The sequence below is a fragment of the Centroberyx gerrardi genome, chromosome 5 (genome assembly GCF_048128805.1).
Source record: "Centroberyx gerrardi isolate f3 chromosome 5, fCenGer3.hap1.cur.20231027, whole genome shotgun sequence".
Classification (NCBI taxonomy): domain Eukaryota; kingdom Metazoa; phylum Chordata; class Actinopteri; order Beryciformes; family Berycidae; genus Centroberyx; species Centroberyx gerrardi.
In genome coordinates this window covers 15,443,786-15,471,380 of record NC_136001.1, presented here as the reverse complement: position 1 = coordinate 15,471,380, position 27,595 = coordinate 15,443,786, and the positions used below count along the sequence as shown (strand labels likewise).

Below are 27,595 nucleotides of genomic sequence, written 5' to 3'. Positions count from 1 at the left end.
CACACACACACAGAACATGCTGCTTCTATTAACACAGCTCTCTGCTTTGATGACAAAGACATAATTCTGGAGGAGCTCTTATCATAGTGGCAGCTTTTAATTATCTCTCTCACTCTTTCACTCTTTCTTTCTCAGCAAAAGTCTTTTGTGTATGGATGGTTTGTGTGCTGCCATGCCAAGAGAACAATATAATGGCCGAAAAAAAAAAAAAATCGGATTCCAGTTGATTGTAGATGTTGTTTTTTGGCCTATTCATGCATCAGCGTAGAGGAAGGCAGTTCTTTAAGTCAGATCATTTACGTGGGGAGGGGACAATCTTTGGTGTCCATTTATGTTCTGTTACTGTTTTTCCCACTCACAGTGGGCGACGCTGCCCAGAGGAGCTGCCACTCCGCTTAAAATAATTTAATTTGTATTCATTTCAACAGATTTTTTGAGTCAAATTTCCCAAATGTGACTTTAGAGCCCTGCTCATCCTGCCAAGAAAACACCTATTTCTGTAACACTTTCTATGTTTCTATGTTAAGGTTTTTTTTGTTTGTTTGTTTTCAAAATGAGCTTTCAGCTATAATAAAGGTACACATTTACAAAGGGATTACCCATGTGAATGTGAAGCACACTAAGGTATGCCATTCAGGTTAAAAACTAACTCAAGGCCTTTGTTTACAAAATAACAATTCATATTTCTAGGAATGGAATCGCCTGGGGTTTTAAAATATTGACTGTTGATATCCGTTTTCCCCCCCCAAAATGTATATACAGCACTTTGGAATAAAAAAAAAAACAGTCATATGTTTGTTGGCTGGTGTCAGGTATCAGGCCCTGGAATTGTGTGCTTTAGGGACTCTCAGGCACTGAGACGATCAATAAAGATTGTGCTGGCCAGGCGGCAGCTAGGACACGCCTACAGCTCAGATGGTGTCATTTCACCGCTTCAACTTCAGCTTGGTTTAAAATTGGCATTACACTGCCAATTTCATACATACCATATTGTTATGTATGAAATGTGCTAGATAAATCAAGTCGGATTGGTTGATTAAAATAGCTGTCACTCTCTCCACAACATGCTTATCATCAATAAACCATGCCAATATATTTATCTCTGTGACCCACAAGTTGCTGTGCATCACTGAATTATGTAACTTCAAAGGTGTGCGTGTGAGAGTGACTCTGTGTGTGTGCATGTGTGTGTGTGTGTGTGTGTGTGTATGAGATATTGTGTATATTTGAACATGTGTGATGCTGTCATGTGGAGGTGTTTGATTCCCATAAAGCTAGGGCAAGATGATGCATTTGCTTGCACATGCAAGACAGAGAGAGAGAAAGAGAGAGAGAGAGAGAGAGAGAGAGAGTGCCTCTGTCAGCCTCACTCGCCCCTCTGTGCAGGGGGTGCTGCAGATCAGCCCTGAGCTCAGACAGCCAATGGAGAGAAAGAAACGGGAAAAGAGGGTGGGACTTAGTGTGAAAGGGAGATAGGCACAGCGAATGGGAGAGACGGAGAGGTGTTCCTAGCCCAGAATGCCCTTGCCTCAGCATTGAGAACGGGGAGAGACAGAGAGGAGGGAGAGTGAAGCTGGAATAAATAGAGACTGTCACACCAGCAGGTGCTGAAGATTTAAAAAAAGATAGAAAACGATAGAAACAGGGTGAGAAAAAGCAAGGTAATTGGGTGTGTTAAAAGATAAGGGCAAAGAACAGAAAACAGACAGACAGAAACTAATCCAATCTTTTTTTCTAAGCGGGACTACCAGAATCCCCCTTTTTTTTTCCTTTTTCAGCCACCCTCACTGAGCCCTTTACCCTTCTCCTCCCCTTCGGATTCTCCTTCCTGACTCTGCACCCCTCGGATCCTCCTCTCCTCCTCCTGTCCTCCTCTCTCCGGCCGCTGACAGACAGTGCCACCATGGAAACTGGGAGCCCCAGGAAGATTCAGTTCACCGTTCCCCTCCTGGACACCCACCTGGACCCAGAGGCAGCTGAGCAGGTAAGGGGGGGGGGGGGGGGGGGAAGGAGGGAGGAGGCAAGGGAGAGGAAGAGGAGATGAGGGGATGGAAAGATGGCATGGGGTGATATGGGACTTTTAGGCTCTGAACGGTTTCTTTATGCATCAGTGAGATAAAGGCAGGGGATGATTGGAAGGGTGATGAGGGTGGATGGAAACCTCAGCGCTGGCACAAATTATTAACTGCATCCACTTTGGGAGATATTAGTGGAAAAGTTGTAAGGGGTCCTTGTCCTTGTAAAATTTTAACATATCACCCTCTGTACTCAGAAGTATTTGTTTCGGTCATCAGAGCAAGCAGGTGCAGACACGGCTGAGGAAGTAGAACTGGAATGAAAAGCGCAGTGTGCGGTAGCCAACACAGTCTTCTGACCGATCGCTGCTTTAAACCAATCAGGTTTTTGCTTTTTTATTACTCCCATGCACCTACTTAGCAAGTTGTACCTTTTAATACAGAGCTGAAATGAATATATAATGAATTTAAGATTGATTTTTTACAGCAGGCTCTTAGAGACGCACGGCATCACAGCAGTGTTATAAAGGGGTGTTGCAGCCTGGATAAGTGTCTCCAGGGGTTGGATGTTGTTTTGGTTTGAGTGACTGACTGCACAGACAGCAGGCCCATAAGCAGCATTGAGATATGGACAAAAGTTGCTTGGTATCCTATAAGATAAAGTTGTTACAAATCTATCAGCAATGTAAATATTTGTTTAAAGCAATTTCCAATCTACCGTTCAACAATGAAAATCAAGCAAGCGACTTATGAATAAATCTGTTAAAAATGATCACTGCTTAGTTGCAGAGGCAGATCGAAAGGGCCAGAAGATGAAAAAGGTCAGGTTTAATCAGACTTATGGCAAGATCTTATGAACCCAACATCATATCATGACAGGGAGCAAAGAACTCTTATCAGTGGCTGTGAAGACCCACAGCTTGCATCTGCAGAGAATATAGAGAAGGATGTGTCCCATTTCCTCCTTTTTTATAAATATAACATGCACAGGACAGGTCGTTCATAATGAATGAGCCTTGAGTAAAACCAGCAAAAGATTTATGAGTCTGACTGCGCTGCCCGTCTATGTCTCTCTCCCGGTCTGCTTCTGCCTCTGTCTTTCTCTCTCTCCCGCTGTGACTGTCGGACTCAGAGGGAATATGGATATTGGGACTGTACTCATGTTATTTGTGTGTGTGTGTGTGAGGGAGAGAGAGAGAGAGAGAGAGAGAGAGAAGGAGATCAGGAGCCTCATTTTGTTGTTACTGTCCATGAGGCGATGGGAGGGCGAGGGAGAGATATTGTTGTTGGTTAATGATGATTAATCTCTTGTTACATGCTTTGGCAATATTGTTTGTTTGTAAATTGTCATGCCAATAAAGCACACTGAATTGAAAAAAATAATGAATTGAGAGAGAGAGAGAGAGAGAGAGAGAGAGAGACATAGGAACTTAGGCAAAAAGACAGTGAGAGACATACATCATATAGAAAGTCTGCAAATTAAGAGTTTGCTCTTGTGAGGACATTTTATGGCTCAGAAGTAAAAGACTGAATGTGAATAGCACAATTAATGTTTGTGTGAACATATGCATGCGCGTCTATAAGTGTGTGACACGTGTTTTGTGAGCGTTTACAAGGTTTTGGGGATGAACACCCTGGCCGTGATATTTAGCTATTGAGATGGATGATAGGAGACATGCAGCCTTTTCATGGGCACAATGAGCTGCAATCATATTAGCTCGTAATTTCCTTCCCTGCGTAACAGCTCCCCCGCGGCGGGAGAAGATTACCTGTAAGTGAAATAACTTCAGTCCTAGTGGGGAGCAGAACAGCTTCAGTGCACGCATCATTTTCACATTCTATCTGTCATGTTGGATCATTTTAAAATGTAAAAAGACTACTTAGGTGTACTTGTTTCTACTGCTTTTACTAGTGAATTTTTCACAGAAATAGCAAACTATCCTGGTTTATGCTCACAAATCCTTGGAATGCCCCTCAGCCTGTGATGTCACTACAATGTCAGCAATGCTTAATTTGTAAATGATGAGGTCCCGCTGTAACACTGGAACACCAAGTGGTCGGTGTTCCCGCGAGTCGCTGTGGAGGGAAAAGGTTCCGGAACATATCAAGACAATTGCGCATTGGAGGCACGGTGGTGCTCAGTACAGCCATATAGCTTATCCTAACGGCCTAAACATTACTAAATGACCAACTGTATGACCTTAGAGCTCCGACTACTGGGGACCTACAACAATATTTGATTATTGCATAGGCTACATAATGCTCATTTTTACAAACCTGCCCTTCAAGTAGTGGACTAAAGATATAACTGCACTGTGCACAACATAAAAATGCCCACATAGGCTACTATGAGACATCCTAATCATACATAAAGGAAACTGCAATGGCTTCAACCATTTACCAGAGAAATTCTGGTTCGAGTAGTTACGCATCAATATTCAATACAAATACTTTCATAGGATATCGATTTTGAATGTAGGAAACAATGTCAGCGAATAATGCAATAAAACGTGTCGTGGTGCAGCTAGAAGTCGGCCTAAATGCGACACTCAGCTGGACCGCGCTGGTTTTGAAATGCCCACAGTGATGTGGGGCTTACAGCCCTTCACATCAACCAATTCTCATGTTATTACCAATTATTTCTGGACACTCAACATAACGTACAATTGCCCGCATATTTAACTGTGGGACTTACAGGTCCGCACTCCAAAAAAATTCTGTTTTGCAGTCATCTACGCAAATATGAATTTCGATTGTCCCAGCAGAGATCTAATAGATTACAGAATATGCTAACACGTTTACAAACAAAAAAAAATCATGCTTACCTTGTCTAATTTTCCAAAATAGTCCACACAGCGGACATATGGACAGCAAATTCAACTTTTAGCCATGACGCTGTCTTAAGTTTACCATAACACATCTGCAGAGCTGCTCACTCATGTGTGACGTGATTAGCCTACTATGCACTTGTTGTTACTTTCAGACAGGTAATCACCTGTCTTCATATGGAAATGAGACAGTTAGGTTTTTGGAAGGGAGGGGAAAGGAAAGAAGAGTCAACTATTGGGAGTATTACATGGCAGACAAAAAAAAAAAACCTTTCATGCCACCAGGTGCCGGGTCCACGCAAATAGGTACCGGAATGCAGGTAGTCCAAAACCGCGAGGTGCATAAGCACTGAATGTCAGTCTATAATAGTATGTCCTTCCTTACTGTAACATCGTACTCCACCTTATAATGTCAGCCTCCTGACTTCCCTGCTCCACATTTGAATGTAACCTCCAACTATCATTGCTGCAGTCGACAAGTACATCCACTGCATTGTAAAGACAGTGGCAATACCCTTTTTACTGCATCAGATCTACAAAAAAAGCAATGTCATTGATGTTAACTTGCTCCATGGTGAGATATCCAACAGATGAAAGAAGTGACAGGATTGACAGATATAAAAGATAGTAGGGATTAGGGAAGTCCTTGAGAACTCTTTTATACATGAGATCCTCTATTTTTAAGGGATATTGAATGATGAATTTCAGGTAATGATTTCTTTCCCAACACGAATATACATAATTTTGGAATAAAAAATAACTCTTAACTCTTAATAAATCTCCCAGCAGATGGACATGAAGGTTGGATGGTGTGATTGTTCAGGCCTGGAGCTCATTAGTGCGCATTGGCTAGGCGTGGAGCTCATTATTGCTTTTGTAAAGATAATCATTATTATGTATGTAATCGCACAAGTGATATTAGGAACCATGCAGTGGGTCATATATATGTATATTTGTCTAGTTGCCTCTGTGTGCATTTGTGTGTATGTGTGCCTTTGAGTCTGTATATTCCTGCATTGTGTTTAGTCTCTCTCTTTGTTTTTCTTTCTATGTGTGTGGAGAGGGTACAGATAATTGAATTAAAGTTGCTATATCAAAGAAAATTCGCCCAGGAAAGAGTATAGTGCTTCTATACATATTCATGGCTGCATGGCTGCCTGGATTTTGAAAGATTAGCTTTGCCTATTGTTTGTCAAATGAGGGTTTTGGCTATTCTGGTACATGGTAATGCAGAATATAGCGTAACTGATGTAAATGACTTTCACTAACAAATTAGAGACTCATAATTACCACAGTATTACAGATCAATGGTGATAAATGTCCAAGAAAATAATGAGAGGAGGAACCGAAAGGTGGAAGGTGAGAGCAAAAACTCTCTCCCACAAGTCTGATCCCAGGCTTCAGCCATTCAATAAAAGAACTTGAACTCTTCCAGCCTGGTGTTTACCTGCTCTTCCACACCAGCAGACCGATCTTCTCTTACCTGTATACAAGCAGAAATTCAATTTAGCCCGCTGTCTGAAACGGCTCAGACACAAGAGAGTTCTCAGCTCTCAGCCTGAATAAGCATGACCAAAGCCTGGCAGTTTTCCACTGGGACTTTACCCTTTTAGGATACCCTTTCTATTAATTCTAAGACCGCTGTGGAAAGCCACTGAGCCTGCATGGCATGCTGGTGTTTAGGTGTGTGTGTGTGTGTGCATGTGTGTGAGTGTGTGTGGGTGTGTGTGTGTGTTTATGCTGTTTTTGAGTGTGTGACAGATGACAGCGACAGACAGCCAGACAGGGAGAGAGAAATAGAGAAAAAAGAGACAAAGGGAATGTATGTGTGTAAAAAAAAACAAAAAAAAAACAAAAAAACAACCAAAGTACCTATGTGTGTGCATGTCTGTGTGTTTGCAAGCATGCGTGTGAATGTCCCACCAGGGGCCTTCATCCATGGTTCAGTAATCCCTGCAGCCTGACACCTCCCAGCATGTCCGGTCAGCCTCCAAGGAGAAACCCCACGTCAATCAAAAACAGTCTCCCCCGAGGTCTGACTCTCACGCTGAAAACACTCACTCATCCTACTGTATGCGTGACCCTTATCACAACCTTGCATTAGGACCCATTGTGTGCCTGTAAGCACAAACTGAGTGTACCTGATAGAGGCAGTGACCTGATGATACCAGCGGATATCATAAAGATAGCAGTTTTCAGAATTTGTCTTGTGGGGTAAATTTCAGAAATCTATTTTGTTCTACCAAATGCAGCTTGTTTTTTTGGTTTCTAGCGCATTAGACTGCAGTTTTTCATTCAGACTTTTTTTTTTTTTTTTACAATACGTTTTGAAAGGCTACAGGAACATGATATAATTCCTGTTGAATTGATGATGGATGACCGGGACTCGGGGTATACTGTGTATGTTGCAGGGAGCTTTCAAGTGTATCCTGAACAACTGCTAATCCATTTTTTCCCCCTGCAATCTTTATTCAGAGCTTTATTGTTTGCTACCACCCTTAACCCTGCGCAATCTCTACATTGAGACAGCGTTGTTCGCAGGGAAATATATAAAACCTTCCCCACAAGACAATGAGCTTATCTTGAACTCATCCATTATCCTCCAGACGAGAGAAAAGAACATTCATAGGTGAAGCCAATATATTCCTCATTCAGATGATGAATCGTGACATTTTGAGGTAATATTCTTTCATTACAGACATTTCAAGGCTGAGGCAATGTCCTCCCTAATATTCTTTACACTGACGTCCCAGATCATCTTTGTCCTTCACTGAGACCATAACAATTAGACCCTATTGCCTTAGGTAGGCCATTTTCCAAGAAGGATTTTAGAGTGAAGTGTATTATCATAGTTTTGTCATAACATGCATATCTGCTGTAAATTAAGGCAATCAAGTCCTGCTCAAGTGAAAATATGTGCTTTGAATATAGGAGACATAATGTGCTATGGGCTGTATTGTACAGTTAGAAACATTGCATTTTATTTCTCTGCAATTTTTACTGCAATTCACCTGAAGCTGTTTGAGAGTGCAATTTCCTGTTGCTGTACACTTAGTGAATCCAGGTGTAAGAGCTTTGAACAACAGCAGATAACTTACATGTCCCATCACTTACAGGTAAGTGGGGGAAAAAAAGATTGTTTGGCTCTGATCGCTCCTAAGTCTCATTCTATGATGTACTCCTTCTGATATTTACCTTTATGATTCCCAGTATAAGTGAACCTGCTCATGGATCCATTACATCCAGTGATTAAATTACAACTTGAGTATTGAATCTGACCTCTCCCTCTGCTCCTCCTGTGCGGCTGCTTGCATGACACGAGTCAATGAGAGAAAAGGCGATTAGGAGGCCTGTCATGGAGGGAAGACAAAGGACTGACAGAAAGTGAGAGGGAGGCAGGGGGCCCAAGAGACTGAGAGGAAGGAGAGAGAAGACAGAGAAAGTCACCAGTCTGGGTGTTCAAAGTCCTGTGAATAATTCCTGTTATTCACCGTCAAATGAGACCACAGTTGGAAAGAGTCTGTGAGAAGATTTATAATGGCCGTGCGCTGATATTAGCCTGTACAATGCCAAGATCATATTTCAAATGACATGATGAAAGATGAGAAATCGCGAGACAAAGATGAATCGTCCTTTTTTGTTACAATAGTAGCCCGCCCATTATCACTCAAGGGAGCTGGACTGATTTCCGCCTTGTACTGAATTCCACACATTCCCTAACAGCTCAGTATTGCCTGAGCCCTGCCTATCAGGATATAACACATTTGTTTTGGTATCCATTTTTGATTAACCTTATTGACCTTAATTCATTCCTGGAGAGGTTGACTGAGTGTGAATGCTCTTTTTTCTGAAACCACTTGCTTCACTGTCCCATCTGGGAGCTGTCCAGTACAAACACAGTCTTCTGCTGTTGGTCACTGAGCAGCTCTACTCTTTGCAATTGGGGGTTACATGCCTTGTTCAAGGGCAACTCAGCGGTAGTTGTTGAGGTACAGGAGTGAACTTTCCACATCCAGATTTCCCTGGATCTGGTTATGTCCGAGTGAGAAAAACAGAGTTACCAAAGCTATTTCTACTTCATGCAATAAAACAATAACAGTAGCCTTAGCTGACCCATCCCTCTCAATTCAGTTCCACCTAAAGGGCAGTTTGTAGTACAGCGATTTATGATCGCCCGATGGACATCGCTACAAAGTCACCAACATTCCATCATCGCTCAACTTTGATTTTGGACGCTGTCGCTCATAAAAAGTATAAACACTAGAGTGATTATAGAACGCATCGCGGAGGTTCAGTCATTTGCTCTCATCTAGTTACTTTACTTTGTTACTATAGTTCTAAATAGCAAGTAGTTGTAGCACTTTACTAAGTTAGTCTTTATTAACAGTAACCCAGTTGAGTGCTTTCAAGTTACCCGCTTAAAAACTTCACAACCTTTATGTCTTCTGGTGATGTTCTCACTAGCAGGCTATAGAAATCATCACCGAGTACACTGCTGTTATCTACTTATCTGTTAACAAGCAGCTTTCATTTATTTGGGGTCTGATCGTCTTTATGGTAAACTAGTATGATCACAGAGGCAGCCTTGATTAATCATGTCTGGTCTAAAAAATAAAGCGCTCACAGCACATTGGCAAGTGCTTCAGTTCTCAGATGTACAGGTAAGAAAAATGTTCTTACCCTTTTATTCCATCAGTTCAAAGTAATGCAAATATTCCCAGGTTGTGAAGTTTATTGTTGTGTCCGACTCCACCGCTCATCAACCAGCTGCTGCAGTCTGCTTTTAATAACGCCATGTAACGAAATATATTTTCTTAATTGCACTAATTGAAAAATTAACCATTTGAAAGGAAAATAATAATAATGCAGTTTGTAAACCAGTCTGCAGAATAGCCTAATGTACCTACATGTTATGTAACTGCTTTTGCAATGTTATTTTTCACTCTTTCTTTTTAAATAAGAAGTTTCATTCTAGTAAATCTATTGTCTTTATCCAGGTCTAGATAAATAGCATAAATTGTCTCCTCAGTGTACGTTTTATTCTACAGTTTATTACAAAAGTACGGTCTTCCAGAGCTGTTGATTACGTTTAATTTGAGCTCAGAGAATTAATCAACGTTAGGATAAGAGAGTTCCATAATGTTGTCATGACAACTGAGCCAGCGATGGGGTCAAAGTTCAATCCAATTTAAGTCTCAGCGATGGGCGCAATCTCTATGGGCGCAACGACCATCGCAACGATGACAGATCGCCTGTCGCTGGAAGTATAAACAACATGTCATTGCGACCGACGATAGAATATGATCATCGCCGGTGGTGACGATCATAAATCGCTGTACTATAAACTGCCCGTAGTCGATTGAGCTTGAGTGATACACGGGCATGGGCACAATCCAACACAAAATGTAAACCATTGAAAACACTGAGGCATGCTTACATCAAAACATTGCCACATTAAATACAAGAAAGGACTTGCACTCGGCTGTCCCTTGGCCTATCAAATTTTTTCCAGCCAAGGATATTTTGTCCACTGCCCCCATATAAACAATGAATGCACGGCTTTTCCTGCCCACCCCACTTTAGAAGGCCGTTTTTGTCCTTTGTTGTGAGAAGTGACTGAACTGCATTTTAAAGGGACTGTGGGTTGAAAGGCAGGCATGGTGGTTTGCGGGGCTAGACTCTCTTGCTCCGGGGGCAGTGGTATGTGTGTGAGCGGAGGATCAGGGACTTGGCTTTGCTGTCGGGTGAAGAGAATAACAATGACTTAGGGCATAATCAGCTCTACACAGCTATGGATCATTTTGCCCCAGTGTGGGCTGGGTGGCGGATTTGCCGGAATGGCGACAAAATACACACACAAGCCGAAAACACACACACTCATAATATAATGCAAAGGAAAATATACCTCTATTTGTGTTTTTATCAGTTTAACAGACATTTGAGAAGACCATATTGTATGACGATATTAACACTGGGGATGTGAGCTTGGATATAGAAAGCAAAAACGTAACAAAATCACGAGCTGCGCGGTGATACAGAGAGGTAGCACTGAATTGTTAACATGCACCACAGGATATGAGGTCAGCAGTTTTCCTTTAAAAGTACAAGGCAGTAACACACCTCTGTCTGCTGTTAAAGAAAGGTATAGAAAAGGGTCTGACACTCAATGCCTCTTTTCATTCACACAGCCTTCCTAGCTTCCTTGGCTGCGGTTTTGAAAGGAAATGAGGCCTCTTCAAGTCTGAATACCCAATTAGACTGTGCTACCGAGATAGTACTGACTGCTCATTTTTCTCGTAAGCGCAAATTATTTCTGCAGTTACATCTGCATTTCAAGTCATTATAAAGATGGCGTAAAGCTCATCAATTTACTGTTAATACCGTGCATCTGAGAAAGGGCTACAGTTGCAAATGTATTGCTCTGCGTTTGTGTGTGTGTTCACTGATATATCATTGTTATTTCACTAGGTAGGGAAACCAGACAGAGGAACAAAACAACAATAATTCCCTAGCTCAGATGGGTAAATACTGACATGATGTTTGGATTTTGGGATTCTTACTAACGGTCTGTTATTACATAATTTCCTCATGCACAGTCACAGCTGAATCACAGCAGAACTTTCAATTTTAGTTCAAAATCAATCTCTCTCCCATGGCATGTAATCTAGGGATAGTATAACACCTGCCTTTCTGCTGTCATTTTTTTTTTTTTTTAGCTTTGAATGCACCTGCAAGGAATAGTGTTTTTCATTCACATCATATTGTTTAGCTCAAAACATTCCACTGGCTCCATTACATGCATACTCATTGTTGATACACGATCAAAGTTCAAATGTATGCCAGTAAACATGAACATTTTGTTTTTATCATTCTCATTGCTATTCTGATACTGTACTGTGTAGATTCAAATATTTTGCATTGTGAGTTGGTGTCCTGGACTAGACAGGCTGGCTAGAGGAGACTAGGCTGCTTTGTAATGCTGCACAAGCACTTAGAAAGATGCATGGAGGGCCGGAGCTCACATGACATTCAGCGTTAGTCAGCAACACTGTCAGCTATGTCTAAGGGAGTTTGTGTGTGTGCGTGTGTGCCTGTGTGTGTGTGTGCCTGTGTGTGTGTGCGTGTGTGCCTGTGTGTGTGTGTGCCTGTGTGTGTGTGTGTGTGTGCCTGTGTGTGCGTGTGCGTGTGTGTGTGTGTGTGTGTGTGTGTGTGTGTATGTGTGAAAATCAGCAGTCTATTTACATTCCTATAACACAGTCTTTTAGGTTTATGGAGCAATAAAATGGAAATGTAATCATCTTATCCTGTAGGCGACTGAAAATTAATGGCTCATTGCAATGCTTTTCCAGAGTCTATAGCGCAAAGGCTTTTGAGACACAGATGCAATGCTGTATTGGTTTCATCTGAGAGTTTCAGAACCGCATGGTCCACATTTAACTCTAAAACTCTCCATTAAAACCACAACAAATCACAACTGTCTGTGGAAACCATTATAAATAGATTTTTTGAGGGCAGTGGATGAGTTCTCCTGGTTTGTTCCTAGCCAACCTCCTCAATAGAAGCAGAATCTCTGGAAAATCAGTTTCTCTTGATTATCACATTTAGATATTTAAAAAATCTATTAGACATTTAAAAAAAAAAAGTTTAAGCCATTTGTCCTTCATTAGATAGTATGCAGGGAGTGGAGAGGGAAAGGAGAGAGGGGACGATAGGTGCCAGGTCATGTTGCTGTGTATGGTGTGTGTCTTAATACAACGAGCCATTAGGTTGCCCCTTAATAAAAAAAACTAACTCATGTGGACAGCTATGCATCAGGCATTTTCAGGAAGACACTTTGTAACAAGTAGATAAGATTGTAGCTAAGAGGAACTTAGCTATGTCAGCTATGTCTGCTTTAATCATTCTGCGTTAGCTATGTTAGTTATGACTCATTTTAGCTACCATGTTAACTGAAAGCTAATTAACCTAACCTAGATGAATAGCTACATATGAATAGGTTTAATCAGCTATAGTGGCATTCAGGTAACATGGAAGCTAATGTTAGATGTAGCTAACCTAACACTGCTAGAATGGCTAAAGCAGATATAACTAATGTGTCTAACTTTCTCTCAGCTACAATCTTTGAGAAAAAAACTGTAAATTATCTATTTGTGACAAAGTGTCTTCTGCAAACATGCTGATGATTAGATGGCTGCCAGGCTTTCCCAACTCCAACATGAATCAGGCCCTTCAGCGAGCTTATCAGGCTTCATTGCTCTGGGTCCTGTTCTCGCTTTAATCTTTTCACCTAGGCCTCTTTTAATTTTTTGCCTGTTCCAACTTTCCTGAGAATCCTGACCAGATTTCCCTCAAAAATGTCTGTTCGTACCCCCAAACACATTGTTTAGTCATTTTGCTCCACTGTAGACTTCCGCTGGTTTCAAGTTAATAGTCCAAAAGAACCTGGAAGAGCTTGATACATAGATGTTTACATTACGTTAACGTCACATATAATAAATGTGATTCTTAATTGATCGCCGTAGGGAGATTCTGTTTTTGGTTTTTAGACTGTAGGGTTGGCAGCAGCACAACACGCCTGGAGCTGGCAGTGATTCAATGTCAGTTGCTCAAGGACACTTCAGCAGGCCAGATGCTTGCCGACTCAGGGGCTTGATCTTCGGTCCTCCGGTTGAAGGACAGGCTCTTTGCTGCTCCATACATATATACTGTATATATACATTTCGGAAAAATTCTGTTGCCTGAAATTCATCAGTCAATATTTCAACAACTTCAAATTTCAAATGGGAACTATTTGCAAGCAGTGGTCTTAAGATGACTCATAACTTCAATAGCAATCCATAATGTGCTTTACTTTCATGCCAGAAATCAATTTTTGAGAGTAAGTGTTAAGAGTAAACATTTTTCAAATGCTTGACATCTCATTTTAAAATGAAATTCTTCTTCTTTTATTTCAGATCAGAAGACGCAGACCCACACCTGCCACTTTGGTGGCATCCAGTGATCAATCATCACCTGGTAAGGCACTTGTGTAAACACACACACACACACACACACACATGCAAAAACCTAACCAACTAGTTACCATAGCCACAAGATTATGCTTCAAACAATTCAAAATATTTCCATATTCCTTATTTTGATACCTGTGAAGCAGCATCCCCACCCTCTTACGCACCAAATGCATCCGCCTGTTGCGTTATACCTAGAATAACAGCCCAGTGTGCCTCTTCTCATTAATGAACAAACACAACAGCCCACCTCTAGAGAGTTATCCTATTCTATGAGTCATGCATTGGCTCCCTGCTTCCCTCCCCGCCTCCCCTGCACTCTCTGGTGTGTGAGTGTGCAGTGTGGCCCAGTACAGAATGATGATAGTTGGCCAACTGGGAGAATGGGGCAGAGGGTGATTTTCTCCAGGTGAGAAAACAGAGGATAGTTTTCATGCCTTTGTGTGAATAATTGAGAGCCAAAGTGTCATTCAGGATACCAACAGAGACACTTGCCACATGCCGGCTCTTTTTGAGGAATTTGCGGCATTGTATCAGTGACAGTTGATATGATTTGTGTTATTATGCTGCAAAATATGATTATAAAAGTGCCTGTTGCAGAGTTGACTGTGAACCATTTACTGCTCAGCGTGTGTGTATGTGTGTGTGTGTGTGTGTGTGTGTGTGTGTGTGTGTAATATTCAATAATGGGACACTGAGCATCGTGGAGTGTGTTAGAATCATTGTTGATCTCTGCATGAAAGAGCAGAGAGCACCCTCAACAATCCACCTTGCTTAATAGATGAGGATGGGGACATAGAGAGACGAAGAGACTGAGAGAGAGCAGAAGAGGCTATGGAAATAAAGAGATGGGAAAAGAGCGAATGAAAGAACTGAGAAATTTACAATAATCAGTTAATGGACCACAGTGGAGAAGTGAGGGAGAGTTTGAAAATGGTTTCAGAGGAAGCAGGGAATGCATTTCGATTTGGTAAAATGTCATTATGAGAAAGACAGACAGTCGTGCCATGGATAGACTCAAGACCGAGAACAAGACAGAGACAGAAACAAGTGCAAACATGGAAACAAAATGAGGGACGGAGAGACTGAGACAGAAAGACAGAGGCCGAGTCAGAAACAGAGACACAATCAGAGACATATACAGAGACTGGGGAATGAGGAGGAGCCGGAGAGAAGGGGGGAGGGGGAGGAAGAGATATAGATATGACGATGAGGGAGAAGAGCTGTGCTGGTGCAGTAATGGTGTGCCCCACATCAGACAGAGCCCTGCATTATTTAATGCTCTGCAGATTGCTCTGCCCTGTGCACTGCGCGCTCCAATAGCACATCAGAGGAACAGCCACAGATAGACAGGCAACTAACACACAGGCTGTGGGCTAAATGATAAAGAAGCAGAATTGTGTCAAGAAGGTGCCTGATTTAAATCTTTCCCCCGCTGACAGCTGTAACAGTGGCAAAAAGGAAGCTGGCTTTTGGGAGGACTCCTGTCGTTCCTGATTGCTGGAGAGAGAGAGAGACAGACGAGGGAGACAGAGAAAGAGAGAGTAAAATATAAAACAAAGTAAAACTAAATAAAAAAAGGGAATTTATTATATATGAAATTGAGAATAGGTTCCCCTCTTTATTAGCTGCTATTTTTGGTATTTTGTTGGAGTTCTCTGTGAGCATGAGCTGCTACAGCTCTGCCTAATTGGTTGCTATCCTGAAATTTCCAACAGTAACACAGCAGGATATTGCCTCTGGAGGGTAGGAATGCTAAATGACCACATGACGACATGAAATGACACTTGCTGCACAGGAGTGTCCTTTAAATTAGACACTTCACCCCCACAAGTACCAGCAGCACCTGTTCTGAGCTGCCTCCTACACTACCTCAGCATGAAACTCTATGTGCGTTAAAATATATGCAAAAATATAAGTTGGATTGATCAACAAATTTCAAATACAGACCTCAACACCTATTACACATACAGGCACAGATACGTTTAGCTTAGACATCTCTATCAAATCGTGGTGTGGACAGCTGGGTCACCAAAGAACTTGAGGCCTAATTATCAGCCTTTTGTTAAAGAGTGTGAATGGCAGATTGGAGGTTGAGTGTTGCAAGTCATGACAGATAATGAATCATTTACAAATACTGTAGCTGCACAAGCATCTTCTGATTCAAGGGGTTTGTCATCGGCATAGAGCAGTACAATATGTGCCATATAGTTCATTAAGTGGCTTGCATTGTAGAAATGCTCAAGAAAGCAGTTGTTGACAACTTGTCCAACACCTTATAATTCAAGGTTGATTCTTCAGAAGTTCTGTTGGCTGAAATACTTTTGGAAAAGGATAGTGTGGAATTTGTGTATTAATGTAATCCAAAATACTTACTCTAAGAAGAATAAAGAAAGATAGAAAGACTGTAAGTAGTAAGTGATTTTTTTTTTTTTTTTATCTGGATAATATGCAACCTAATCTTCTAATCTTCTCTAAAATAATGTCATATTTCCACAATAATGTGTTTTTGACAACAGTATGGATAGATAACATAATTTAAATTTTTGTTGTCATCACAGCAGAGAAATTTAACAATATATCTTGTCTTATATTACACCCTCTCTATGCTTTCTCTATGTTCAGTGAGGAGATATTTCCTCACTGAATCAACTTTAGCCCTGATCTACAATCAATAGCCCTGAAAACCTATACGTCATTAGCTCTGATCTACAGTCATTAGCTCTGAGCTACAACCAGGGGTCGGTTTGTTCAAATTCAACTAAGGGGGAGATGGGGAGGTACAGCAATGTTTTCTTTGAAATTTTACTTAAAAGCAGGGAGATGCAAGTTATTATTTTTGCCAACAAGGAGAATGTCATCTCTTTTCTTCCCCCACTCACATTGCCCTCTGCCTACCCACAGTCGACAACTGTAATGGGAACAAAGATAAATCAACTCTTTAAAGACATGGCTGAGTACAATAGAAGTAGAATAAGTGTGTACTCTATTTTTCTTTATTTATTGCAGGTGCAAGAGAATTGTCTTTGTTTTACACATTTTTCTTCATCTTACACAATGTCTGTAAAACCATAACAGAAGCTACAGTAGACAACTGAATTAGATTGGCTTGGCTGAATGAAGTGGAGTCAGAAGACCCTATCTGTTCGCATCTGGCTTGGTGTCAGGCAGACAGTCAGCTGGGAGCTGCAGTGATAGACTCATCACTGCTGGAAACACACTTCTATTGGCCTTCTCTCTTATGCTGGAAGCACAGATGGGCTTGATACACAGACAAAGCAATCTGAATATCAATCCTGTGCAATCCAAATTTGATGTTTCGTGACCCATATTTGATATGTTTTCACACAGAAACTATTTAAGACCATGTGAATCAAATGACTGTTTTATCAGAAAAACACTGAGCTCTCGTGCTTAAGGAATACTTTATATATTTGGAGTCTGAAGTTTAATATCATGTGACCTAAATTTGATGTGTTTTCCCCATAAACAGCCAACTATGAAATGATCAGCCCTGGCCAATTTGACAGATTTTTATTTTTTGTCTGTCCAAATCCAACCACAGGCTTTCAACTGGATTTTTTTTTACACAGAGGTTCTAAGTCTTTAAAAATAAATTGATTCTGAGCAACTTTTCAATCCATTAAAATGAAAAATCGAGACGGCACACAATTTCGAGTTCCATTTTCATTCCTTCATGCTCCAGTGCACAAGCATATTGATAATAATCATCTCCGAAATTACAGAATTTTCACTCTTCCCTTAAGTCCTAAAGTTCTAACTCTGCATGGTCATGGCACCTCACACTCATTCAATTAAAGCTGTAACTTTGAGTCTCTGACATCAGGGTGGATGTTGGACTGTTAAAGATATTTAAGGTGCTATAATTCTGCAGTTAAAACTACCACCATCACTGGTATTTCGCTGTTTTTATAATTATTTGCTTATTTGTATTTCTATTTCTCGACTTTGGTATTGCTGCAAAATGTGCCTAACCATGTCAGTATACCTTTAAGATGTTTTGCACCTGTGGGTTAAAACACTGAACAGTCTAGCAGATCCCTGACACCATTTAACAGCTGTCCATCAAATAGATAAATTTTATTTATTGAGTTGTTGCTTTTCCCTGAGACTTGAAGTGCAGTCCAAGGCTGGCCTATTTCCTGGGATTGATTTGAAACGAAATCCTTGATGGTTGTATGGTCCTGTACCCAAACTCTTGGGAAGCGCTAAAAATAAGATTCAGTTTCAAGCATCATCGTAAACATGCGCAGCATAAAAGATGAAGCATTCTTGAAATGAAATATAATGCTTTTTGTGTTGGGGTTTATACCCCACTGGGTTTGCATTTGGTGCAGAGAGAGAGTGATGAAAAAGAAACAAGCGCATCACTGGCATTTTGAACAGCCTAGCGCATACTTTTAAGCAGGAATAATACACACACGCACACACAGTGCCTGCCTGGTGCCTAGGGATGCATAGGTTGCCAAGCAACAAGGTGGTGTCCTAGAAAAAAGTTCCAAGGCTGGAAGCACACAGTTGGATGTGGGTTCAACACACTCACTATTGATCACAGTTAATGGTTTCACTGTACTCTAATCGACTGAGTTTTTTTCAATTTCAGCCCTTCCATAGTGACCACAGGGTCACGTTACATATATTGACTACAAGTGATATGGCATCTGTTATTCCAGTTGGAGTCATGTGGGCTACATGTCCACATTGTGATTGTGATCAATTTATTTTAAATATGTAGCCCCTTCAAATGCACAGGAAATAGTGTGTTGGATTTTCCTTGTTCAAATAAGCAAATAAAATCTGTAGAACTTTGACTGTGCTGTGCATCCACTGCATAGCTGCATTTAATAATATGAATAAGCCCAGCTCTGGTTCAGTATGAAAAACATTTACTTCCCTTTAGGGGGCTTGGATAAACAATGCTCTATTGTGTACCATTTTTTGTCTGTCATCAGCAGTTGGCTGTGTGCAGGGGTCCATTAGGAGGATGATGAGGGTGGATTATCACCCCCTTTACTAGCACAAATTATCCAATGAATCTGCCTCATTTATAGATTTTAGTGTTCCCAAAGTTAGGGAAAATGATTTTCCACCCACCATCCTTTGTTGAAGTTGAGCACCCACCGCCTTCCTGCAGTGTGTCAGATAGCCATCTGGTTGGGGGTCACCTTATATCCACTCCACTTTCCTCTGTTTGGACACATAGCCCACCCAATGCAGCAGCACTCCAGCTACATAGACACACTAATGAGTTGAACTGTCCTCTTATATCAAATATCCAGAGCGCACAATATGTGGGACTTCTTTGTATGTGTGTGTGTGTGTGTGTGTGTGTTTGGGTGGGGGGGGTTCAGTGAAGTGTGTATGCCACATGCTTGCTTGTCTATATTGTATGTGCACTGAATCCCTAATTATTATTGCTCATTATATGCAATGCAGCCCAGCTAATATCTCATAACTTTATTTACCTTTTTACAGAAATAGACGAAGATCGTCTCCCAAACCAGTTGTACAAGGTAATCTACTAAATGTAATTTATACTCTATGGCTGAACGTCAGATTTGATAAAAAAGATTACAGAATTCTACAGTTTCTTTTTTTGCTCTACCTCTGTGAAAATAGTCTTTTCCATCTTGCTCTCTGTCCAACTGGTTTGTGTTGATGTTTTGCAGGCAGCCTTGTTGAACTCCCCTAGACAACGGAGAAAAGGGCAAAAGGGCACACCTACAATGAAAGGTAGAATCATTTACACACTTCCATCAACCTGGATGTGGTATTGTTGTTGTCATTTTGTGTGTTACGTTACACTGTTCCTTCAGATGAAGCCACTGTGAAAGTCCTACTTTCTGCTGCAGGTTTGCCGCAACACAGCAACTGCTTCCTGTGCTGTAGCTTCTTTGCTCGAGAAAAATTATCAGGACTTCAAATTCTATTCACTTTTCAGCTGCCAGAACATGCAAAGGATGGTCTAACAAAAATTTGTTTGAGGCAGAAATATGGCCATTTAATTTTACTTCTACAAAAAATTGCACTTTGTAGGTGCTCAGTGGGGTATGCATTATTGGAGTGAGTGAAACCTTTCTGTCTGTGGCACAGTATGGTGTTGTTGTAACTAAGAGAATCGTTGAACACTGAATATTAAATTCATGCATTTAATTAACTATTGTTAGAAAATCACCAATCTTCTTCCTGGTATGTGGATGTCTGCAGGCTGACAGAAATTGACGAAACATATGAAATCCGTATACGGATCCGTCACTCTTCTCTGATTTGAATGACCAAACTAACAAACGTAACAAACAGAGCCCGACTCTTGTTGATGTGCTCCTCCCAAGCACCTAATAATACTGTAGTGGTCACTGCAGTGTTAATGTGGGAGACACACAGGATTAGACACATGACAATAGCTACAATAGCTATCACTGGCTGATGGGAACAAGTATTTCATTATATTTAAAAACTAGGTACTTCAATGTAAATGTCTCATGCAAAATGTCAGTGCCTAATACAGAACGCATACAATATAACAGAGAAACAAGGAAACAGAGGACAGGGAACAATAATTATATATAATAATAAACTTTATTTATATAGCACTTTTTCTTAACAAAGTTACAAAGTGCTTAATAAAAAGAATTTAAAAAAACAACAATTAAAAACAAAAGAAAAACAAACAAAGATCATGAAACAGAGGGGAATAAAATTAAGTTACCCAAAAATATAGACTGTCAAAAGTGGGATAATCAAACACAGCAACATATCAAACATTCATAAAAGCTTTCAGATAAAAGAATGTTTTAAGAAGAGATTTAAAAGACACTAAAGATGTTGCCTGTCTGATCTCGATAGGCAGATTGTTCCACAGTTTGGGGACTCTAACAGCAAAGGCCCGGTCACCTTTGGTCACTAGCCGAGACCTAGGAATAACCAGCAGAGCCCTAAGTGAACGCCCAGGCACATAGGGGGTTAATAAGTTCTTGATGTAATTTGGAGCAAGGCCATTTAATGTTTTAAAAGTGATAAGTAGAAATGATGAAAATATATATATATATATGAAATAATAATAATGAGGCAGACAAGTGCAATATGATGCTCCAAGATGTTTATTCTTCAATTAGTTTCACACCTAAATAGCTTAAAGTGCGGTGAGTCACTACTCACTAGCAAAAACCCCAGCAATAATGAGTGTGCTTTAGTATCTGTGGATTAGGAGTAATAAAAATATGGATGAAGGAGATGATTAAAAAATATGAAGAAGATGATTACACTAATCATGTTCCCACTCGGATGTGTCTTTGCCTGCCCCTTCACATGAGGCAGTGCTGGGTGTTAATTAACAAAATATTGCTTGTTCTTAGGTTTATTAAAAAAAAGCTCTACCTACAATATTCTTTGAAATGAAGGACCTAGTTTTACATCTCCTCCTACACTGATACCCCTCTCTTCCATCTCTTTTTTCTGTATACTGGTCATACATCTCCCATCTTTCTCCCATTCGTTCCCTTTGTCTCACACCACTTTCTTTCCTTGCTTATCCTCCTCATCTCTCTGCTCTCTACTTCTACCGCTCACCTTCAATCCACTTCAACCCCCCCCCCCTTCTACTCTCTGCTTCTACTCTTTCCTCTTCACCACCTTTCTTGCTCCTTCCCCTTCATCTTCTCCTCCTGTCCTCCTCTTCTCTTTCCCCTCTCCAATCCACCCATCCCTCTTGCTACGCCACCCATGCTCTCCTCCTCCTTCTTCCCCTCTCGCTGCTACCTTCCCTCCTCTCCCTCCCCCCAGAGCTGCAGTTCCTGGTAGAGCACCACCTGTACAGGCAGCAGCAGGGAGCCGGGGACGAGTGCTCCTCGGAGAGCTGCCTGTCGGACCGGCCCAGCCCCGACTCTGTTCCCGCCGGGGAAGAGCTCCCACACGACGACGAGGCCACCGCCGAGGCCTTTGAGAAACTGCGCTGCCAAATGGAGGGTATGTTCCTGGAAAAGTCAGAAGGAGAAGAAAAGCCAGGGAGAAAGGTGGAGGGGGAAATACAGATGCAGCTGCCATAAATGTCCCCATTATTTTAACACACTTGCTGTACTGCAGCTGCACTGTTGCTCCAACAACACAGCCAAATTGCTTTGAAGGTCTTGGAGTACTTACTTAGGCGGGGTAGAGGCAGGATGGGGAGTACTTCACCCGTGAACTACTTTCTAAAATTAGGGATGAGTGAGGGATGAGAGAGGCAAGGGTGGCACCTCACAGCAACAAGGACCTGGGTTTGATCCCCGGCCCTTTCTGTGTGGAGTTTGCATGTTCTCCCCCTGTCTGCGTGGATTTTCTCCAGGTCCCATAGTCCCACCACTCCAGTCAGGTGGACTGAAGACTCTAAATTGCCCATAGGCATGCAGTTTGAGTGATAGTCTGTCTATCTGTGTCCACCCTGGGATGGACTGGCAACCTGTCTATGGCGTTTCCCTGCCTTCCATCCAATGTATGCTGGGAATTGGAATAAGTGGGTAAAGAAAATGGATAAATGGACAGAGAGAGAAGGGGTTGAAGAGCTGCCAAATGGAGACTATGGCAGGAGAAGGGATGGGAAGGAAGGGGAATTCAGACAGAGGGGAAAACTACAGAGGGAGGAAGAGGGAGAGAAAGGATGAGTGGACAGTAGTGGAAGTGAGGGTGCGAGAGTGGAGGGAGGATTTGAGAAGACAGATAAGGAGGTCACTGAAAAATGGAAAGTGCGGGGGGTGGTGGTTGGTGCCAAGGGGAGTGAGCAGATGGAGGGAGAGAGGCAGAAGATGCAGAAGGATAAGATTAAGGAGGAGGAAAGAAGCCAAATACAGCTTATTAAGGGAGAGGAGTGATAAAAAAAAAAATGAGGGAGGGGGAAGAAGTAAAAGACTGAGAGAAAGGGGATGAATAGAGGGATTGAAGAAAGAGAGAAAAAGTGAAAGGGAGGGAGAGGAGGGAAAGAGGTAGAAAGCATGAAGATGGCTGGAAGGGATGTATATACATGCATAAATGTTAGGGTAAGGAGAGAGAGCGATAGGAAAGGTGAAAGGAAGTGAAATAAAGAGATGAGGGAAGGGGAAAAAAGCAAGCGGAGAGAGTAATACTTAAATGAAAATACTTAAATGATCAAAGAACCACCTTGGCAGTTGCCATCCTCTCTCTGTGCCAACCACTTTACATTTAGTGACAAAAGACAGAACTCAGCTTCTCAGCTCAGGCCAAATAATTTACTTTAGTGGCAGGTGAATGGATGGCCACAGAGTACTGCGCACATACTGCGCACGCATATTCAGTAATTGCCTGGGAATAATGCACCATGAGTGGACTGGGCTGTGTTTCCAATGTAGCGCTGAAGATTTTATTAATTTATTTTTATTTCAAGTTCCTGGAACACAGATGGCCTTAGTGGTGTAACGGCTTCAGAGAAACCCATACTTTAAGGTTTACGAGATGAAGATGTGTTTGTGGTTCACTCAAAGGTTACAGAGGAACCGCAAATTAAGTTCTCAGTCCAGATCACACAAGCAAAGCGCAAGCTGGGAAAAATCGAAGGCCATTAACACCAGTTCAGGCGAGTGTGGGGCTTCACTTAAAGATCAGCCTTTTGAATTTACTCAGCGTGAGTAAATGACATGCAACTATAAATGTCAATTGGGATTGACTGATGAAACAAGCAGGAGTGTAATCAAACATAGGACCAGAACATTTTATCCATGACACTGTTTAATGAAGGGCGCATTTTTTCTCCCTCTCTGTCTTTTGTCTCAATCACTATCTCTACCTCTATCTGTCTCTTTCTCTCCATCTCTCTCGTTCTCTCTCTCTCTCTCTCTCTCTCTCTCTCTCTCTCTCTCTCTCTCTCTCTCTCTCGCTCTGCCTCCAGCAGAGTTCTCAAGGGAGAGTCTATTAGAAGCTGCAGGTGGCCTGGAGTGCCCCCTCTCCAAGGAAGAAGTGGGCTGTTCCAACGTCCCCGTCGTAGCGGATCCCTCATCGCAACAAAGCGCCGCACAAGCAGGTACATGAAAGTCCAGAATCCCTTCCCCTTCCACATCTCTTCCACGGCCTTGCCCCGGGGGACTCATCATCATCAATTCACCAAGCAGTGTTTATTTAGATATGTTAAATAGTTCAAGCGCTTGGCTTGGTGTCATGTAATCATGGCATGTCAACAAACATCTGCGAAATGGCTTTGATCCCCACTTCACAGAGCGCCGCAGTGGCTGAAATATCCTTGGAGGCAGCCGCCACATTATGAAAGTGGAAAGATTTGAGGTGGGGGGGTGGGGGGGTCGGGGTGTGTGAAGATGATGCATGCCACTGAAGCCTATCTTCAATAGTTTCTAATTTTTATCTGTGCTTTAAAAAGATCATACAGGTAGAGGCTGCTGCTGAAGGTGTCGCTTTCTTTGTTGTTTCTTTCTTTCTTTCTTTCTTTCTTTCTTTCTTTCTTTCTTTCTTTCTTTCTTTCTTTCATTCTTTCTTTCTTTCTTTCTTTCTTTCATTCTTTCTTTCTTTCTTTCTGATATAACTAGACATTTCTTTTGAATCTGGTTTTTTTTCTGTTGAAAGAATTTTCGTATAGACATTTCTATTCAAATTTCTCTATCTATCTATCTATCTATCTATCTATCTATCTATCTATCTATCTATCTATCTATCTATCTATCTATCTATCTATCTATCTCTTAATTCAATTTAAATTCAATTCACTGCTTTATTGGCATGCTATACATGTGTATATATTGCCAAAGCATACAACAACAAAACAAATACAACAAGCATAAAAAAAAGAAATAAATTATACAAAATATCTGTCTGTCTGTCTGTCTGTCTGTCTGTCAGTCTTTCTAGATCTGTGAATCATGACATTTTTGTTTTGCTGGGACATAAACAAAAGCAGCATCCCTCCTCCGTTCTCCCTCCCCTTCCTCTTACTGTCATTCATTCTTGTACGTCTTTGTTATTTTTGCAGACACAAAAGCAGCAGCATCCAGTGTGAGTCCACCGGCAGAGGAGAAGACAAAGAAATCCAGCCTGGAGAAGGAGAAATAGACCAGCCTTCTGTACAACATGATGCTGCTCAGTCTGCTCAGCCAGCCCAACGCAGTGACAGAAGATTGTGTCTGCAGACCCACTGTTTTAGATACAGGAACATCAGGGCATCTATATTCCTCTACAGTCAGGCCTTAGTTACCACCTCGGCGACAAGAAAAAGGTTTCTACACTTATTTTGTGTCAAACCCCTAAGTAAAGGGACAATTGTTTGATTTGTTTTCTATAGCTTCCCCTGCACTAAACTTATCTATATATGAACCAGATTCTAACATGGCATCTAGGAGATGGGGAAAGGAAAGAGTATTTGTTATGTCACAGTCATACACAATCATAACTGTAAAGGACCACGACTCACTTGCTTAATGTCCCCTTTAATGTTCAGAGGTAAGAAATATATTGTAGCCGCAATCCTTTTAGACAGATTTCATTATCAAATATGTGCCATGACTTCTGCAATATTGTTCCATCTCAAAGCAATAACATTTCGACTTACTGTATGTACTTCATATATCACTGGGAAAGGATCCATCGCTTATCGAATCAAATCCCATAGCTTAGTCCCAGTCTAAGATGGTGAATCTTGCAGAAGTACAGTATACTGGATAGCACATCTGGCTTGACTGACAGTTTAAAATAAAAACATATCATTTAGGTTTACACTACTGGACTGGGTGTCCCAAAGCATGCTTAAAGTAATATTATCTTGGTTCTGTTATAAATCAAAGATGTTTTCACTCTTATCCAGCAGGGTGGTGAGGAAGTTAATGATGTCAATTAATAGACTGATCATCACGTCTGGTTAACACATTGGTGACTAGACATTTACCAATCAGACCATGTGCATATAAATGTCTAGTTAACAAGCAGGGTGCATTGCTTTGAGTTAACAAGGAAGACTCAATCCTTGAGCCACCTTGCAAATTGCACCCTCATTTTAACACTAAAATGCTTTTGGGAATCTCACTCCTGGTTGTGAAACACCCTTCTTGCATGGCACTGAATGTACAGTAACTTCTCTCCCAGCCCAAAGTTCTTGCTGTACCTTATTTTGTATGAGAGCTAATTAAAACAGGAAAAAAACAGCTATCAAACATTTTAAATACCAGACACAAATTGTAATTACTGCATTCCCTTTTAATTCTACTTTTGTAAGTAACAAGAACAATCATTATGAAGTCATCAACACAGTGTTTCCCATTTCATCTTCATTAATTGTATCACTGAAGTGGCATTATTATGTAGATTATGTGACAATCCTTCCAAAACCTTCACATTACACTTGAAAAGTTTGAAAGAAATAAAGCTAATGAACAAAACTAAAACAGAAAACTAAAGCCGCCCTAGGGTTGATGGCACTTTACAGGACTTGTCACCCACAACATGAGCAGTTCAATTCCTAGTTGCCAATAAAGACCACTATGTCCACAATGAACAAAAAAAAGACAATAAAACATTCCTGTGTGATCTTCTGTTCTTCTTCTGCAGTGTATTTATGGACCATGTAATGTTTGTTCTGTTTCGAATGGTAATAGTGTACATGAATTAAATGATTTTTGTTCCAATACTTTACTTGAATTGATCAATGATTACATCTGTAATCTAAATTTGTTTGATAAAATAAAATATTTAAATTGGTGAAGTGTTTAGTTTTCTTTCACACTAATCCAGATATGATGGTTTAAACATGCAGTTGACATTATAATGGTATGTTGGGTAATCAGTGTCAGTGCAGTGTCTGCACTCAGCTATTTTTAGAAAATAGTCACCTTGAGTGTGCGAGGCAGAGCAGACCAGGAGCTGTGTTTACCAAAGGCATCTTGGTACCAAGGTCTACGGCAAGTGAATGTATATGAAATTCAGAAACTCAATCCAGTACTAATTAGGCCTATCATTGTCTTAAAAGAATTTACATTCCACATTCCTCTTATCACATCAGAGATAGCTTCAAAAGAAGAGCCATCCTAGGGAAAAGTATCCAACAACGGGCCAAAAAAACATTCCTAGTTAAAACGATGGAGGTTTGACATCATTGCACCACCGGTCATGTGTTTTGTTGAGGTTGACTTCGACTATATCCTTAAAATAGCCACTCTGCCTATAAATAATTCAATAGACCAGGAGGCGTGAGCATAAAAACGCATACATTTTTCATAAATGGGACTGGTTTTCACAAATATATTTTGTAATGCTGCAGCAATATGCATGTGACATTTAGAGACAGTTGCTTCCAGTTGCCTTTTAAGGTAGCCTATGTGAGATTGGTTATGTTACATAACAGTAAATGTAGTGGAAACCGTGTTGCCGTCATCACTTGGGCTGGATATGTATACCATGAGATCTCTTGAGAGTTGCCTGATGTGTTGCCTTAAGTACAAAGTTGCAGTTCTGGCCAATTTTCTATATCAAGGTGCTGGGAGAACAAGCTATGTTACTCTGCTCTTGTAACTTTTATGTTGGCTGGATTAAATGTCTAAATCTTTTAAAGCATCTAGTAGTAGGTATGTACTTCCCTCGCTCTTCTGGTGAGCTGCTGCAATAACTCACACTGTGTGAGTGTGTAAAGTGACCAGTGATATGATTGGTGTTTCTCTTACTGTGAGTTACTACAATAACTCTAATACCTATCTTGTGTAATGCATTTCAACTGCTATATAGGGACACTAGAGATATAACA

General features: G+C 41.1%; 1 protein-coding gene across 1 annotated transcript; it reads left to right on the top strand.

The window, feature by feature from the left end:
• The first annotated feature begins 1,855 nt into the window (after positions 1–1,855).
• Positions 1,856–25,252, top strand: LOC139929717 (protein phosphatase 1 regulatory subunit 1A-like). The gene is made up of 7 exons (XM_071922708.2): positions 1,856–1,984; positions 13,798–13,858; positions 19,348–19,385; positions 19,542–19,605; positions 21,655–21,837; positions 23,753–23,881; positions 24,839–25,252. Exons 1-7 carry the CDS (start codon positions 1,904–1,906, stop codon positions 24,916–24,918), a joined length of 636 nt encoding a protein of 211 aa, XP_071778809.1. The 5' UTR covers positions 1,856–1,903; the 3' UTR covers positions 24,919–25,252.
• Positions 25,253–27,595: the final 2,343 nt, after the last annotated feature.

What these genes read in the sequence shown, in the direction of transcription:
- LOC139929717 (XM_071922708.2), top strand. Translation starts at nt 1,904, where the DNA reads ATGGAAACTGGGAGCCCCAGGAAGATTCAGTTCACCGTTCCCCTCCTG. An exon ending in TCCCAAACCAGTTGTACAAG is followed by an intron (nt 19,386 to 19,541) that starts GTAATCTACTAA and finishes GATGTTTTGCAG; the next exon opens with GCAGCCTTGTTGAACTCCCC. An exon ending in GGGCACACCTACAATGAAAG is followed by an intron (nt 19,606 to 21,654) that starts GTAGAATCATTT and finishes CCCTCCCCCCAG; the next exon opens with AGCTGCAGTTCCTGGTAGAG.